This window comes from Panulirus ornatus, chromosome 46 (genome assembly GCF_036320965.1).
Source record: "Panulirus ornatus isolate Po-2019 chromosome 46, ASM3632096v1, whole genome shotgun sequence".
NCBI lineage: Eukaryota > Metazoa > Arthropoda > Malacostraca > Decapoda > Palinuridae > Panulirus > Panulirus ornatus.
In genome coordinates, this window is record NC_092269.1 from 39,278,421 (window position 1) to 39,297,835 (window position 19,415).

General features: G+C 37.2%; 2 protein-coding genes across 5 annotated transcripts in view; one reads left to right on the forward strand and one right to left on the reverse strand.

Annotated features, from left to right (window-relative positions):
* Positions 1-16,394, reverse strand: part of LOC139763264 (deubiquitinase DESI2) — a 28,581-nt gene extending 12,187 nt beyond the window's left edge. The window contains exons 1-4 of one of the 4 annotated variants that reach the window (XM_071689206.1): positions 16,241-16,394; positions 7,795-7,913; positions 4,383-4,455; positions 1,471-1,564 (exon numbers count right to left, since the gene is read on the reverse strand). In XM_071689206.1, coding sequence (XP_071545307.1) covers positions 1,471-1,564; positions 4,383-4,455; positions 7,795-7,913; positions 16,241-16,352 — 398 coding nt within the window. In that variant the 5' untranslated portion in view covers positions 16,353-16,394. Of the gene's footprint in view, positions 1-1,470; positions 1,565-4,382; positions 4,456-7,794; positions 7,991-16,240 lie in introns of all 4 variants that reach the window. The other 3 variants (XM_071689207.1, XM_071689209.1, XM_071689208.1) reach the window with 3 other exon arrangements.
* Positions 16,395-16,707: 313 nt separating this feature from the next.
* Positions 16,708-19,415, forward strand: part of LOC139763266 (uncharacterized) — a 97,435-nt gene continuing 94,727 nt past the window's right edge. The window contains exon 1 of the mRNA XM_071689211.1: positions 16,708-16,824. The gene's annotated coding sequence lies outside the window, so the exon portion shown is untranslated. The remainder of the gene's footprint in view (positions 16,825-19,415) is intronic.

Sequence of the window (19,415 nt, forward strand, 5' to 3'; positions counted from 1 at the left end):
ACATGCGGGGGGAGGGGGTTGTCATTTCATGTGTGGCGGGGTGGCGACAGGAATGAGAAAGGGCAGACAGTATGAATTATGTACATGTGCATATATGTATATGTCTGTGCGTGTATATATATGTATACATCGAGATTTATAGGTATGTATATGTGCGTGTGTGGCTGTGTATGTATATACATATGTATGTGGGTGGGTTGGGCCATTCTTTCATCTGTTTCCTTGAGCTACCTCGCTAATGCGGGGGACAGCAACAAAGTATAATATAACAGATGAAGAAATACCCTCATTCATTCAAATCCACTCTTTTGCTGTCATGTGTAATAAACTGAAACCACAGTCCCTTGTCCATAACCAGGATTCACAGTCCAATAACAGCACATCACTCCCTGTATGCTATATCATTCAATTTCACTTTATCCTGAGCACACCATACACCCTCCACCATGTTCAAGGTCTGAGCTCTCAAAATCTTATCCAATCCATTCTTTTATCTGTAATTCAGCCTCCCCCTTCTCCTTATCCCATCCACTTCTAACAAATATATCTTCTTTGTCAACCTCCCCTCACTCATTCTGCATATCACTTCTGACAAATATACCTCCTACATCAACCTCCCTTCACTCATTCTGCGTATCTGTTGAAAACATTTCAGCATGCCCTCTTGAGCTCTCTCATTTATACTCTTCTTATCAAAACCTCTCCCTCTTACCCTATCATTTCTTACTCAACCAACCCTCTTCAAACTGCATATTGTCCATACACATCTAATTTCTAACACATTCATCCTTTGCCATGCATTCTCATCTATAGCCCAAGCCTTGCATCTATATAACACTGATGACACTACTATACCTTCAAACATGCCCATCCTTGCCCTCCCAAAGAGTGAACTAACCCCTAAAGCATCCTTCAGTTTGCCCAAGACCTTAGCCCTCTTACCCACCTTATGGCTTGCTGCTGCTCCCACAGCATCAATCCCATTCACTGAACTATATCTTAGTATCTAAAAATTTTTACTCTGAAATGATATATGAATCAAACAAGATATGCAGCTTATAAAAATCTGTATTTAGTATCCATATCTTTTACAGCATCCAGATTAAGTTCACTGTTACCAAAACAGATGTTATTATTTACTTCAACAATGAAATAACATAAAACTTAACCATGTATTAACTTTATAAGAATTAAATGATCAAGTTTTATGTCTAAGTAAATAAATACAACATATCTGGAGATATATAGATATATAATATACCACAGAAAACAAAATGCAGTGTAGTGCAGAGCTGGATATCCCCACTGTATTATTACTTTACAACAAACAGGTTCAGGGGAAGGATCCATGCATGGTTCTTTTTTAACTAACAGTACCTCACTAAGGTATGGAACAGCTAACAAGTTTGACATAAAATATAATAGTGGTACTTTCGGTTAAAAAGGAAATAATATATATCAATTACTTACTTGAATTTAAACTGATCCCCAAGATCTTCAGCATCTCTGGGAGTGATCTCAAACACACCAGAGAATGGAAACGGATGTCCACCATATGCAAATTCTGATAAAAAGAATGAAATAATAACGTAAAAATCACTCCTACCTTGTTTTATGTTCTACAAGTATTATGCATGAACTGCAATTAATAACACTTCCTTGTACATGAAATCAAGAAATAAACCAATAACCATCATACTTGTACTTCAAATAAAAAAGCACTCTCAAAGCAATGAGAAATTCTGCAAGATAACTCTACTTCAGTTAAAGATAATTATCTGAAAGACTTAAAGGAAATATTTGTTTATTATTACTGTAAGTAAATGAAAAGGATAACCCATGATACTTTCAAATACAGTAGATAGAAAAGAATCTTATAACATTTGCTAGTTTCATTTTACCTGCTGTTCACTTTTACTAATTCAGGGTGACATTATTAGTACAGAAGAGGGCACAAGAGGGAGAGGTAACTCAAAAAAGACAGACTGATACCGAAAGAGGACTGATTAGGGCCAGGGATATTTCAGGTGGAGATGTTAGATGAATGATATGGAGGTAGTAAATGCTGTCCTTACTTGACAAAGGAATACACATAGGAACAGACTGCTGGGTCCTTTTGAGGTTGTTTACGATTGCTAAAGAGAATATATATAGAGGAGAAATACCTTGAAACTTTTCATCTCAAAGACACAAATAAAGTCGCCTGAGGACTTAAAGCTAAATATTTGTTAAGTCTTTCTTTAGAGGAATCTATGGTGTTACTTTCAACTACAATAATCATTAAATCATTCTAATAGTTAATCCATTCACTGCATTTGAGATGCATATGGCCTTACCTGACAAAAGAATACACACAGGAACAGACTATTAGGTCCTTTCAAGATTGTTACTGATTGCAAAAGACATCAGAGATAGAGAAAAAAATACCTGGAAACTTTATATCTATGGCGACATAAAATAAAGTCAGCTGAGGACTTGAAGCTAAATATTTAAGTCATTCTGATAGGAATCTTTGGTGTTACTTTCAACCAGTCTTACTGATTATTCACTCTATAAATTAACCCATTCACTATAGCCAAGATGTATATGTCATTATATCTTGTTTTCACCTCACTGCAGTTGAAGTGTATGTGATAATAATTCTTGAATGGATATATTCTGTTTATGGAGGTGGTGAGTAGAGGTGCTGGTTTTACTTGAGAAAAGAGTAAAAGAAGGAACAAACCATGAGGTCCTCTCTAGGACTGTAAGTGATAGCAGTAGATATCAGACACAGAAGAGAAGTACTGTACCTGGAAACTTAACATCTATGGAGGTACATATAGTCAGCGGACATGAAGCTATCTGTTAAGTCTTTTTTTGAAGAAATCCATGATGTTACTTTCAAGTGCTCTTACTGGCAAATCATTTGATAAACTAAACCATTCACTGCAGCCAGGTTGTCTAAGGCATGACATCTTATTTTCAGCTCACTGCAGGAGGAACATACATGATCATAACTCTTGAAACACCTGCCTCTGTCTTGAGGTGAAATATCATGACTGATGTTATGATATTATCAAATATAACTCCACAACCCAATTCAAAGAGTTCTTGCAGCTTCAATGCTGTGCTGCAATCGGACACGGAAATTATGGGCTTCTCTGGAGAGAGAAGTTCTTCAATGAAACAGAGCTTCTTTTTACTAAATGAAAATGAGCCTTACCAAAAGGTGACTTCTCACTATTAATGTAACCAAAAACAGACAGACACAGTCTAGCATTTACATAAGGAGAAATACATCACAATTACTGCCTCTGGCGGCATTCCACACATTGTTACCAGATGCTACAGCGTAAATTTTTTAAATATACAGGTCAGTCCATAAGAAAATGTCAAGCAAGCCCTTTCAACACCTGAGTCCTGATCTCTGATCATTATACAGTGGAGGTGAGAGGTAAGGTCTGTTGGGCTTTAGGAACAGAGGAAATGATATAGATGATAAAAAAGATGGAAAAAAGGGTGGGCTTGAAAAAGAGACATACAAAGAAATACCTGGAAATAACAAAAGGTGTGAGTAAATGTAGCTCAGGGAAGTGGGTGAGGAAAAGGAAGTATCTAGGGAGGCAATGTTTACATGTGCAATAAAAGTTTGTGGCATGTGGGAGGTGGGAGGCGTTAGATAAGAAAGGGTAATGAGTGATTGAGTGAGGAAGTTAAACAGATAGTGAAGGAAAAAAGAGAGATGTATGAGCATTATTTGCATGGAAGGAGTGCAAGTGACTGGGTGATGTACTACAGAAAGTGGCACGAGGTTAAGAGGAAGATGCAGGAGCTGAAAATGAGGGCAAATGAGAGCTATAGTAAGCAATCATCATCAAACTTCAGGAATAAGATAAAGTTTTTGAAGGAGGTTAACAGTGCAAGAAAAACAAGAAAACAAATGGAAACATCAATGAATGGGGCAAATTGGGAAAGTGATTACAGGCAGATACAAGTTAAAGAGATGCTGGGATTATTTTGAAGGATAATTAAGTGTATGAGGATAGGATGGCAGATGTGGGACATATTGGAGATGGAGGTATGCAAAATGAGAGAGTCAAGGCAATAGGCTGGGAGAAAAGAGAACAAGCGGTGAAAGCCATACATACAATGAAATGTGGCAAAGGAGCAGGAATGGATGGGTTTTTAAGAAAGGGGGTGATTGTGTTGTTGACTGGTGTACTAGTATTTTCAGTGTATGTATGGCTCATGGTGAGATGCGTCAGGACTGGTACAGTGCCTGTCCAGTGCCAGTATATAAAGGCAAGGGGGACAAAAGTGAATGTTTAAATTACAGAGGCAAAGGTTTGCCAAAAGGAATATATGAACTAAAAGACATAATAAAAGGTTAAGTACATTACCTGTGCCATATATTTCTACCCCTGAGTGGAACACACCAAGACCAATGGAAGAAGTATACTCATTTATCCAGTACTGAAATAAAAAAAATATGAACATATGAGCATTCACACAAAGGAATCCTTGCTCCCTTAAGAAAGATGTGGACAATTCTACATTTGTTAAACAATGTCTTTTTTCCTTGAAATATAGGCATTGTAGACATTATGAAATGTTACTAAATGGATAAAAGTTTAAATAACAACTTAAAACATAGAACACCAAGACATTTCCAAGATAACTAAAACTTGCAAGGGATACCCTAATGCAGTGGAAGTACTTTGCAGCCTCTTGAGAAAACAGCCCAGTCCCAAACCATTTCAGCACACCTTCTTCAGCTCCCTCAACCACACTCTTTGTATTACCATACCTCTTTCTTACCTTTTAATGCTTACTCAATCAAACCAACTCAAACCACATATCATCCTTGAACATTTCATTTCCAACACACACACACACACACACACACACACACACACACACACACACACACACACGCGCGCACACAAGGTAGCACAAGGAAAAGACAACAAAGGCCACATTCGTTCACACTGTCTCTAGCTGTCATGTGTAATGCACCATAACCACTTCTCCCTTTCCACATCCAGGCTCCACATAACTTTCCGTGGTTTACCCCAGACGCTTCACATGCCCTGGTTCAATCCACTGACAGCACATTGACCCCAGTATACCACACTGTTCCAATTCACTCTATTCCTTGCACACCTTTCACCCTCCTGTATGTTCATGCCCCAATCACTCAAAATTGCTCAAAATCTTTTTCACTCCATCCTTCCACCTCCAACTCAGTCTCCCACCTCTCCTCTATCCCTCCACCTCTGACATATATATCCTCTTCGTCAATCTCTCCTCACTCACTCTCTCCATGTGACCAAACCAATTCAATAGAGAGAGAGAGAGAGAGAGATTGTTGCAACCTACCACCTCAGCAGCCACCCAAGCTTTGCAAGCAGCCTTGAAATAGTGACACTAAACTCAATGCGTATATTTACACATAGAGGAGCTGTTTGACTTATATAAGTATTCTTCAAGAGGAGTTGTATGTCTTACATAAATATTCTTCTGGAGGGATCTAAAGATTTCTATAACTTTTGATTTTTTTTTACTTCTGCCTGATAATCTGTCATTCCACAAATCAATCTTTTCATCCTTTTTGCATAAACTGGGTTTGGCAAAGGACTAATTACTGTAACAAGATCAAATATCTCCTCTACAGAGATGCTAGTGGTATAAGAGGATAACAACAAACAGTAATGATATGGACTTTGACAGAGACTATGCTAATGCTAGGTTACCAAGTGAGTTCTCAGCAATTTGAGCTCCTGCATGACCCTGCTGAGTACTCTTAAGCTTCTTATGCCAGTTATGTTTCAAAAGAAATGGACACATGAGAAGTTCACAAAATTAAGTATCCCAACCACACTACCCATTTCAGTATCAGAAATTATCTATAAGCAAAGACCCTGGATATTATAAACTTGCAACTATAATCCATGACATTAACAGACGTATGGACTCGCAAATGAAGTTCACAAAATTAAGTATCCCAACCACACTACCCATTTCAGTATCAAAAATTATCTATAAGCAAAGACCCTGAATATTATAAACTCGCAACTATAATCCATGACATTAACAGACTTATGGACTCGCAAATCCGAAATCTAAAAATAAACCAAAAGTTACAATTACAAAATAATAGAGACAAAATATCTCAAACTCAGATGTTCAGAGAAACAGAGTATTCTGACTAGATGGAGTGATAAAAAGTGTCCATATAATTTGAATTTCAGCATAAGGGCAGCAATGTAAAACTACTGGTACCTCATTATAATCCATTCAAAAAAATACCTTTCATACGAGATAACACCAATATACATTATTACTTACCATAAATTATATGGGAGGGTATTGATTGAGAGGGTGAAGGCATGTACAGAGCATCAGATTGGGGAAGAGCAGTGTGGTTTCAGAAGTGGTAGAGGATGTGTGGATCAGGTGTTTGCTTTGAAGAATGTATGTGAGAAATACTTAGAAAAGCAAATGGATTTGTATGTAGCATTTATGGATCTGGAGAAGGCATATGATAGAGCTGATAGAGATGCTCTGTGGAAGGTATTAAGAATATATGGTGTGGGAGGCAAGTTGTTAGAAGCAGTGAAAAGTTTTAATCGAGGATGTAAGGCATGTGTACGTGTAGGAAGAGAGGAAAGTGATTGGTTCTCAGTGAATGTAGGTTTGCGGCAGGGGTGTGTGATGTCTCCATGGTTGTTTGATTTGTTTATGGATGGGGTTGTTAAGGAGGTGAATGCAAGAGTTTTGGAAAGAGGGGCAAGTATGAAGTCTGTTGGGGATGAGAGAGCTTGGGAAGTGAGTCAGTTGTTGTTCGCTGATGATACAGCGCTGGTGGCTGATTCATGTGAGAAATTGCAGAAGCTGGTGACTGAGTTTGGTAGTGTGTGAAAGAAGAAAGTTAAGAGTAAATGTGAATAAGAGCAAGGTAATTAGGTACAGTAGGGTTGAGGGTCAAGTCAATTGGGAGGTAAGTTTGAATGGAGAAAAACTGGAGGAAGTAAAGTGTTTTAGATATCTGGGAGTGGATCTGGCAGCGGATGGAACCATGGAAGTGGAAGTGGATCATAGGGTGGGGGAGGGGGCAAAAATCCTGGGAGCCTTGAAGAATGTGTGGAAGTCGAGAACATTATCTCGGAAAGCAAAAATGGCTATGTTTGAAGGAATAGTGGTTCCAACAATGTTGTATGGTTGCGAGGCGTGGGCTATGGATAGAGTTGTGCGCAGGAGGATGGATGTGCTGGAAATGAGATGTTTGAGGACAATGTGTGGTGTGAGGTGGTTTGATCGAGTAAGTAACGTAAGGGTAAGAGAGATGTGTGGAAATAAAAAGAGCATGGTTGATAGAGCAGAAGAGGGTGTTTTGAAATGGTTTGGGCACATGGAGAGAATGAGTGAGGTAAGATCGACCAAGAGGATATATGTGTCGGAGGTGGAGGGAACGAGGAGAAGTGGGAGACCAAATTGGAGGTAAAAAGATGGAGTGAAAAAGATTTTGTGTGATCGGGGCCTGAACATGCAGGAGGGTGAAAGGAGGGCAAGGAATAGAGTGAATTGGATCGATGTGGTATACCGGGGTTGACGTGCTGTCAGTGGATTGATCAGGGCATGTGAAGCGTCTGGGGTAAACCATGGAAAGCTGTGTAGGTATGTATATTTGCGTGTGTGGACGTATGTATATACATGTGTATGGGGGTGGGTTGGGCCATTTCTTTCGTCTGTTTCCTTGCGCTACCTCGCAAACGTGGGAGACAGTGAAAAAAAAAAAAAAAAAAAACTTACCATATCATACACATTGAGGATAACCGGTTGACGGGCCATGTTGGTATATCCAATGTCGTCTGAGTCTTCTGCGGTGGGACCCAGACAACTGGCAAACGGTAGGCGACAGGACACTGTTCCTTCCGACATTCATAGAAAACCTGTCAAGTAAGGGCAGAAGTGGAACACTGGTTCCTACTGCAGCCCTTAGGCAAACCTCAAAAATAAAAATTAAGATCATGTTTCAAATTATACAATACACAAAAGCAAAGCAATTACTCTCACTTCTAGGCCTTCAACTAAAATTGTGTGAAATATGTTAGATACATGATATGCCATACATTTTGTGTGAAAATGTTTAAAACTAAGATAAAGGTGCTTTATAACAAAATCCCAGAATTACCTTAAAGTACTGTCACCCTTGGAAGCTTGTAAATGAAGAATATCAGATATTTCTTGCTATCTGAATTAGTAAAAACAAATTCATGGACAGAGATATACAGATATTGAGAGATGAACTGAATTAAATCAAGGGGTATCCAGCCCTATGTAATAAATCTAACTTTCTAAATCAAATTAATGGTACATAGCATCCTAAACAACAATTCTATATCTTTTCACTGAATTACAAAACTTAGAATTGTAACACCTATCCCAAATACGTGTACTGTAGCGTACTTTCAAACACCACTTAGTTTCTTGACATTTATTTCTGGAAAAAAGTCACGGATTAATTATCTTCCTAATGTATGAAAGGTATCTTCTAAAAACAATAAATACATAGGAAAGTAATTATAAAACACTTTCATAAATGAAAAAAGTACCTGGCATTATCCCATCAATAACAAACTACCCAAAGATGAATAATACAGAACATGATGATACAGGCCTGAGTAATATTCTAGTAAGGAAAGAAGACTGTCAATCCAGTTAACAAAAAGAACGCTATGTTAAGTAAAAGATACCCAAGACCTAGCTAAATAACTGAACAAAGCCTTTCTAGATATTGCAAGGAGTACTTGTGTTGCCCACAATGCAACATAATTTTTGTGAAAGAAATAAAAATGGGTGGCAATTTTGCTTACAAAACATCAAAAACTTTCTGTATCAAGTTCAACGAGTAAAGTTAGAATTTTCTAGAGTTTTGGGTTTTATGCAATTAAAATCTCTAGATGCTGGGATACAAATGTAGTGATGGAATTCCACTGCCAACAAGTGAATTTCTTTTTGAAGTTATGAGGCATCATACATTACCCTTCTCATAAGTTTCATAACTCACAAAGAATCCAAATCAAAGTTACAGGTCTTATGCCATTCTATTCTTTAGATGCTGGAGAACAATTGTCTAAAGTTTCAAGAGTACCTGATTCTGAGTTTTCAAGTTGTGACCGGTTAGTTGAAGGTTAAAGTGTAATTCCCAAGACTGAATGGACAGATGGATAATGAATAATGCAATGTATAAGAGTCTAGCAACTATGCAGGTTACACAAAACTAGAAGGGTGTTCTATGGAACACTTGTGTCACCAGCAGTGCAGCAGATTTATTGTGAGTGAAATAAAATAAGTAAAAGCATTGTTTAAAAACCATAAAAAAAATCTGCATTGTTTCTAGGCCAAAGGGGGAATCTTCTTCAAGTTATGAGCCAGGCTGATTTAGGTTAAGCCATTTTGCAAGTGAGATTAAAAGTCAAAATACAATTAAAGGTCCAATGCCATTCAATTCTTTATATGCTTGGAAACAACTATAAAAGTTTCATGGCCAAAGGTTGAATAATCATGTTATGAAGTATGTTAAGATACATTTCAAATCTTATCATAGGCACAACAATTCTGGAAAAATCAAAGCTACAGATATCAATTATATACCATTCATTTCTTTTGAAGCTGAAAAAACTATAGTTTCATAAGAATCCGATTTAGTTTCCAGAATGTGACTTGGACTTTAGCTGGTGTTCTTAAGGGTTGGTGTTATGGTTCATGGATATGAGAGGGATATGGAAACACAAGGATAACAACAGTGGTGTTTTATTCGAGTATTATACATATGAAGAGAGGTAAAAGTTGAAAGCAGGTCACAGTGATACAGGTGTAGAATTATGGTAGTAATGGTGCAATGTCAAAAGTCAACAAGAGAACTACTACCAATGGTTGGAGGTAACCACAAGGGCTTCCTATGTCCTCATAGCAAGATATGTCAGGGTACTAGTTAGTGAACTTGTGTCTACAAGCCAAGTTACCAGCTCGTCTGACATTCTTCAGTGATGGCCAGGTATATATGAGGCAGGGAGGTCAAGTCAGAAGGCAGTCTTGGATGAGAAGCTATTCCCAAAGAGAACAGATGTTGCCAAAGGTGCAACTTAGAGATGTCATCGATTGGTGCAACTAAAAGCTGCAAGCTCTGACTTCATTCTATGCTGTTGGACTGAGTTTCAGTAATCTGTCAGGAATGAGCCACCAAGCTCAGTCCTCTAGGAATTAGTGTCAGATGAGGTCACATCTTGCAACCTACCACTGCGTAAGATTGCTGTCTTTGTGATAATACTTTGTATGGTCATACTGGCAACACCTAGTGTCATTACACTACTCCTCATATTTAAGATTAAGGTTTGGATGCTGATAAGGCAGATGGTATAGTCTGCTAGTCACCTAATGCTGGTGGGGAGTGGAGTAGGTCAAGTAGTGATGCTACAATACCTCCTCTCTCCCCCCATCCTCCCCTGTTATGGAAGTTCACTGTCTGTGTAGCAGACAGGGCAGCAGACACAGAGTCTTGTGAATATAATGCAGCAATCAGATTCAAAATCCATGACACTATGGGAAGACCTAGCACTAAAAAGATCGGGAGTGTAGGGAATGGGTGCTCAAGGAGTCTGAACATGGACTGCTGGCAGAAAGAGAAGGTGGCCTAGTGCATGGTCCTGATGGTGGTTTAGCGCAGTTTCCTTAAGATCATAGCCAGGTGCATCTCCCTGATGGTGATGGTCTGGCGTGTGATCCTGTACTGTGATAATGGTTAGTGCACCTACGAGCACTTAGGATGAGATTTAGAAAAGTGGCAGAGCTGGTGCAGAGTGCTCACTCTCATCTAGCTTGATGTGTAAGAAGGTTCTTCTTAGCTGCCACCTGCCATATGTAATTAGCAATTCTTGGTTCATCTGGGACTGATTTTTAAATGTTCCTGTTGTTGTTCCATGCATGCTTCTTAACACTCCTGGCAGTACACTGAGTAATCATCACAGCTTCCTGGCTGAGCTGTCATGTATTTTTTACTGATTTATTCTAAGTATGCTCCACAGTATTCTTGGTGATTCACCAACTCTGCAACTTTGCTGTTGAAAGGCTTGCAGATTTAACACATTCCTTTTATACAATTTGTTACGTATTTATCATCATATATATATTCTTCTTTCTAGGTTATACAGCAGCTGTTCTTTGACTTTTGTGGTGATCCGCATGTTCCATCCCCTCGATTTTGTTTGTGATGTGCTTCTGAGTTCTCTCTAATATGTTGATTTTTATTTGTTTCATAAGTGACCATACATCAGTATTTAATTTTGCTTATTAAATACACATTGAACATTTTCGTAAGTAGGTTTCAATCTCATTTAGACAAAGTTCTCAGAATCACACCACTAACAACTTGATGCTGCTATCTTCTCAATATGCTCTAAAATCTAAATCTCATTTATGATGACACCCAAATCTTTGACATTTGTCCACTTTCTATCAATTCCTCTGTCAAGCCTTTATATGGCACTATTAATGAATCTTTCCTTGACTCATAATTCATTTGCTCAAATCTACTTTTATTAAATTCCATTCGGTTCACTTCTGTCCATTTGTAAATTATTTCTGTCTTTTTGCATACACATCTGATCAGTTTCTGATCCAATCACTTTGCTAATTTTGGTGTCACCAGCAAAGCTCCTTCTTATGCTTTCCATTACTTCACTGAGGCTAACTCTCTTCCTTGCTGTGCCCCAGATATATCATCTTCCTCAGACATATAGTTCTGCTTGCTAGTACTATGAACCTTCTGCCAGTTAGAGACTATCTACTACATTTCATATCTTACCCTTAATGTTTTATTTCGTTACTTTCTCTAAAATCTTGTGGTTTACTTTGTCAAATAATTTTGTAAAAATCAAGAGAAATATTATCCATACTTTTTCCTTGGATTAAACTTTCATATACATATATCACTATAATGAGCTAATAATTGGGTTTGTGGTCTTTTTTTCCCATGCAAATCCCTGTTGGCCTTTGTTTAAGTAACTATTCTTGATCAGATGGTTCAATTTATGTCCTTTTATCACTCTTTCAAGAACTTTTATTTCAAGCGATGTTGAGCAAACTGGTCTGTATTGTTTAGATATTACCTTAAATCCTTCTTTGTGTATCAGTGTTACATATGCCAATCTATAAATGTCTGTAATTTTGATCTCATCCAGACTTTGCCTCAATAATATCATCACTGATTTCACTACTGCTAGTTTTTGCCTTTTTGAGGAATATGGCCAGGATTCCACCCACCCTAAGCTGATTAACTGCTTTCATCATCTTCCAATATTTCATAATATTGGTTAAACAGCTTATCTTAAAATTTCTCCTTATATCTTGAGTTGAATACTGACTTATATTGTTCAACCAAAATCTGGCATATTTCCTTGGAATCATTTCTATACCTTTCTGCTACCTTAAATGATCAAATCTCTGTTTTCTTGTTTTCTGCTTTTTTCATTTATATAAACAGCAACATTGGCTTTTTTTCCATGTGATAGATAACATGATATAATCTGGAAAGCCAACACCTTGGCTTTAAAGTCATATAATCTACTAACAGATCAATAGGAGACAGTACCATCAGACTCACCTCACTCCACAAGATCACTGCAGTGCACTTCAGCCAACAACACCCTACATGAGCATGTTTCAGTTTCATAACCAATCACCCAGAGGTCTAACTATTCCAACTTGTTGATCTCTCCAAGGAAAAGCTCTGTAGGAGTGACATACGTGACACAGGTATATTGCAGCAAAATGCACAGTATACTCATGTTCACCTACCAGACAGAGAGAATATTGCAGTATCCTTCTGTGATTTATCTTCATGCAGAGATGATTTAACATTTGATACTGTGTGCAACTCTAATGCTGATGATGCACCTGTACTACATAAAGAATCCTTGCATGAGGCTCCACCTCCTTTAAACCCCCAAGATACCTATGAGAATCGTTGCTCTGCACCAGTCACAATACAACAGACACCCTCTAGAGCAAATGGATTTGTAAATCAGTGTAATATCAAAATTTCATATAGTTAAAACTCTAAATGGTGTATTTTGTCTTTTGCTATTATAAATTGTAGTTTGTTGTCACCATATATCTTTAATGGCTTATCTCCTTTCAAACTTATTCTATTTTCTCTTTTTAATCATTTTCTATTTCTTTTGTTTTCCGACAGTGGGGGAGACTGTTTCAATATTTCACTATCTTACAAGAGTAACTCCAGAACTATGTATATTATTATTTTTTATTATACTTTGTCGCTGTCTCCCGCGTTTGCGAGGTAGCGCAAGGAAACAGACGAAAGAAATGGCCCAACCCCCCCCCCATACACATGTATATACATACGTCCACACACGCAAAAATACATACCTACACAGCTTTCCATGGTTTACCCCAGACGCTTCACATGCCTTGATTCAATCCACTGACAGCACGTCAACCCCGGTATACCACATCGCTCCAATTCACTCTATTCCTTGCCCTCCTTTCACCCTCCTGCATGTTCAGGCCCCGATCACACAAAATCTTTTTCACTCCATCTTTCCACCTCCAATTTGGTCTCCCTCTTCTCCTCGTTCCCTCCACCTCCGACACATATATCCTCTTGGTCAATCTTTCCTCACTCATTCTCTCCATGTGCCCAAACCACTTCAAAACACCCTCTTCTGCTCTCTCAACCACGCTCTTTTTATTTCCACACATCTCTCTTACCCTTACGTTACTTACTCGATCAAACCACCTCACACCACACATTGTCCTCAAACATCTCATTTCCAGCACATCCATCCTCCTGCGTACAACTCTATCCATAGCCCACACCTCGCAACCATACAACATTGTTGGAACCACTATTCCTTCAAACATACCCATTTTTGCTTTCTGAGATAATGTTCTTGACTTCCACACATTCTTCAAGGCCCCCAGAATTTTCGCCCCCTCCCCCACCCTATGATCCACTTCTGCTTCCATGGTTCCATCCGCTGCCAGATCCACTCCCAGATATCTAAAACACTTCACTTCCTCCAGTTTTTCTCCATTCAAACTCACCTCCCAATTGACTTGACCCTCAACCCTACTGTACCTAATAACCTTGCTCTTATTCACATTTACTCTTAACTTTCTTCTTCCACACACTTTACCAAACTCAGTCACCAGCTTCTGCAGTTTCTCACATGAATCAGCCACCAGCGCTGTATCATCAGCGAACAACAACTGACTCACTTCCCAAGCTCTCTCATCCCCAACAGACTTCATACTTGCCCCTCTTTCCAAAACTCTTGCATTTACCTCCCTAACAACCCCATCCATAAACAAATTAAACAACCATGGAGACATCACACACCCCTGCTGCAAACCTACATTCACTGAGAACCAATCACTTTCCTCTCTTCCTACACGTACACATGCCTTACATCCTCGATAAAAACTTTTCACTGTTTGTTTTCTTAGTAACCTGTTCCACTGTAGTTCAGTTGTGTAGAATGCTTTGCTCAATAAAGCCTTGAATCACAACTGAGGTTTCAACATATCTGGCTTAACTGCCAACTAGAAGGAAAGAAGTATATCCCTGTTAGTGAAGGTTTATTTTTTCCAACATTTTTGATATATGCAAATCACTTAATTTGTATATTATCTATAACCTTAAGTTATCTAAGAAAGCAATGAAAAAAGCAATGTTTGTTATAAAATCTACTGTTAAACATAATACAGAAACGTGCAATTTTGGGCACTTAACTCCAGCACTAACAACATTAATGGGGAACTAAATGTCCTCGTTTCCTTTGAATTGATCTGAATGACTTCAAACAATTAATATTATCATCACCATCATAATTATTATTACTATCATGATTGTTGGTACTGTATTGTCATTATTATTATTTTCATAAAAATTATCATTATTGTTCTACTATCATTTTCATTATCTTTATTATTATCAATACTACTATCATTATTTTTCAAAGGAGCAATGCTGTACATAAATTAAATGTAGTGAATGGGTTAACCTGGTGTGCTCAACTGGACTGCACATATACATCAAACCTGACTACCTGAAACAGTTTCAATATGAGAAGTAGAGCATAAAAAAAGGGATGTGACAAAATACAGATGACTCAGTGTTAATTCTAAGAATCAGCTTTAAAGAAATTGCAGAATTGGAACCTTACCCTTAAAATACAGGTGAGACCACTAATGGAATATATTCCTAAGATGTAAATAATATTTTCATTAATATGGATCTATATATGATTTTGGGCTAAGGCTGGGCATCCAGTGTCACTCTCTAGGATAATAACGTACATATATTCACATTAAAGATTTCCTTGTAACCCAGCAAACTTACCCTACTCACAAGTTAATCTTTCATAACAAAATACATAGTAAAACCCAATTTTTTCACTATAAGCAAATTCCATATTATTAAACATTACCATATTCTCAACATGAGACTGAATATCAATACAATTTTTTTCCTACTTCTTTCAAGCTCTACCAACTAATGATAATTTTGTAATACCAAAACTCTTTAAATTCTTGTATAAGTCATTCATCACAAAATTATGACTCAATGTATCATTAGTATCATATATCAAAGAAACATCTAAATTTACAGATTTGTGCAAAGAATCTCTTCTCTTTGATATCAATCTAAAGTACTTAAAGAAATTTTACACTCCTAAACTTAACAGAGACATTCATGAAGATACTTAGATTCTTTAAACTTCAAAACTTAATATATTTACCAAAGAGGCAAAATTCAATCTCTATATTCAAATTGTACCTGAAAAATGGAAATTATAAATGAGTGCTATTAAATACAATGAAAAAATACCCAAGTCTTTATATATCTAGTTAAATAACTCCATTATCAAGGTCACAAAATTACTGGTGGCATCCTGTTCTTTGCCTACTTCCTCATTTTCCCTTCGCACATTTTTATGTAGTCCTAGATTCCTTTAGATCTAATTCTTTTCCGAAGATTACTACAAATAAGTATCTAAGTGGCTGTGGAGCTTATATAACGTATCCATCTAACAAAATTAGCCCTCGCCAACAATTAAATGGCATCCTCAATAACTGTAAACAAATCTGCTCCAGACTGATGACGAAGGTCGCCAAACCTTGTCCCACAATAAACAAACCATCTTTCATTTTCCCACACTCATAAAACCCCTACCTGTCGCCCTGCTCGGGGAGAATATCCTATATCTCGACATAAGATGCTCCTGGGGATGGGGGAAGAAAATACGGTTGATAGTGTGGTGGTCGAGTCTGCTCCCTGAGGACATCAACAACACGGGTATCAACAAACGTCACATGGTCAAAGAAAACGGGTGGATACTATGAATACCGCCAGTCGTACATTAATTCCATCTAACTTTATCTCAGATATCACTTATTACCGGAAATTAAAGAATGTATTTTTATGCAACTCCTAGAATTACGATTTCCTTGTTTTATACTCGCAATTAGTGACTGGAGTTCTATTAATGAAGTTCGAACGTACCAATACTTTTACATACTGGTACTTGACCTTTTTGTACTTACAATGCATATATCGTGCAATTATGCTTTCTAATAAGACATTATATTTACTTTGCCATGTCCCTTCTTTTATATGTGTCTTTTAATTTATTTTGAAATGAATATATCTCGAGCTAGAGCCGCCGCCATCTTGTTTATTTAGTAAAGTTACAAAGGGTACAGGTTGGATTGTATGTACTGATATTTATGGATTTCTAAGTTCGAGATAATAGTTTGGTAAGTATAAATTCAAAGTATTACACATTCTGACTGAAAAGTAGCAATCTTAGATATCATATTTTGTCTTATAATGGATGACAAGAGTGAACAAGTGGTGTTGTGGACATGGTTGAATAAGTGCTGTTTCTTTAATGTTATACTTGAAGTACATGGTGAATGCTGTACCTTATTTGATTGAAATATGGTATTGTTTTTAGAGAGTTAGAGATGACTTGAAAGTTAAATGATATTTTTAGAGTTGCATGTTAATTGATGTTTACCTAGACTGGCTTTAGGTGGCTTTAAAGAGTTGTGGATTATTAATGCTGAGAGATCACAGTTAGGCTATATTAGCATTAAGTGGCTTCATAGAAACGCTTTTGTATTGCGTTTTTTGGAATTTTAGTGAAGGTGGCATGTTATGATTTACTTTAGCATTTCCTTTATTTATATGAATAACTCAGTTTTGCGGATAGCTGTGGTTCCCAGGGGAAAATAAGGGTTTTTTATAAGTACACTTAAAACTTAAGTTGGTAACACAAATGAAAATCAATGTCTTTCCCTAGTATATAATAATAACCTTATTTTCATATCATTCGAAAGATATTTGGTAATTGCTTCGAACAGTGCGACTTCACTCGTAAGTTATGGTAATGTCTGGTTGTGTTCCGCAGTGTTTATGTAGTATTCAGAGAATACAATAATAGTTGCGCAGCATGTTTTGGAATATTTTATTTTTTGGACGATATTACATAAGGCAATAAGGAGTATATTTAGTAGGAATATTATTAAGTTAAAGTTGGTAATACGTGTTAGATATCAATACTATGCATAAAAACTTTACTGAATAGCTGAAAGAATAGTAGAAATATGATTATCATATTTGTTTTCTGTTTGAGATCATGAACCTGCTCTCTGTTGTCCTTTTGTTGACATCTGGCACCGTCGTGATGCATTTACGTAACTGATTAGTGTATTTTTGTTGCAGTATTGATCAATAAGGTCATTTTTATTTGTTGAGAGGTTAGGTATGATCTTCAAAAGTTTTGTTGATTTTTTGTTGGTAGAACATCTGCTTCTGCATTTAGTATCCCCTTTAGTTTCTCAGAGCTGGCTCATTACAACATATTTGAGAAATTGCAGATAACTTGAGTCATGACAAGATTAATATTCATGAATGTTTACTTAACTCATATTTACCATGTGTTTATGTTTAAGTAGATCATTTAGATGGAAGTTTGGAACTAAGTTATCTGAGCCATTGGATTTGATGGGATTTAATATTCTAGGTATTTAGGTACGCCAGAGCTCCTTATTTCTTTAACCTTCAGCTTTTCATCATCAGATCCTTGAAACATTTTCATTGGTTGCGGTACTTGAGATTTTCTTCATTTGCGAATATGGAGTTAAAAGAATGATATAGTATGGTAGCCATTTCCTTGTCATTAGTAGTTAGTATGTCATGTTCATTTCGTAATGGTCCAATTCCTTCTTTTGCTGTCTTCCTTTGTCTTATATACTTGAAGAATTCTTTAGGATTATTAACTTTCAAGGATATTCTTTTTTCTTCCTTGAATTTACTGTGCCTTATGACCTTACACTCTTTTTGGATTTTGATTAAATCCTCTTAATTTTCATCAGTTCACACATCAGTTTAAATTTCTTATATGTTTTCTTCTTTGGGCAAATTACTCCTTTTATTCTCCTGTAGAGTGTAAGAAAGTAAATTCTAGATTGATGTGGGTAAAACTGAAAGTGGATAGAGAGAGATGGGTGATTATTGATGCACATGCACTTAGTCATGGGGAGAAAGATCATGAGAGGCAAGTGTTTTGGGAGCAGCAGAGTGAATGTGTCACCAGCTTTGACAAAGAAGATGCATGTGTCAGGGGTGGAGGGATCAAGGAGAAGCTGGAAACCATATTGGAGGTGGAAGGATAGATTGAAAAAGATTTTGAGTGACCGTAGCCTGAACATACAGGAAGGTGAGAGGCAGGCAAGAAATGGTGAATTGGAACGATATAGTATACTGGAATCAACTTCCTGTCAATGGACTCTATCAGGGCATGTGAAACATCTGGGGTAAACCATGGAAAAGTCTGTGTTTCCTGTATGTGCATAGGGAGCTGTGGTGTCAGTGCACTACACATGAGAGCTAGAGACTGAGTGTGAATGAATGTGGCCTTTATCTCTTTTCATGGCACTAGCTCGTCGAATCAGGGGATAGCATACCGTTTCCTGTGGGGCAGGGTAGCACCGGGAATGCATGAAGGCAAGCAAGTATGAATATGTGCATATATATATATGATACCTCGCTAACGCAGGAGACAGCGACAAATTATAATTAATTTTCCAAAAGAAGGAGCAGAGAAGGGGGCCAGGTGAGGATATTCCCTCAGAGGCCCAGTCCTTTGTTCTTAACGCTACCTTGCTAATGTGGGGAAATGGCGAATAGTTTGAAAAAAAAAAAAAAAATATATATATATATATATATATATATATATATATATATAATAATATATAATAATCACCCATCTCCATCAACTTTCAATTTTACCCATATCAATCTAGAATTTACTTTCTTACACTCTATATTATCTTGGAAAGCA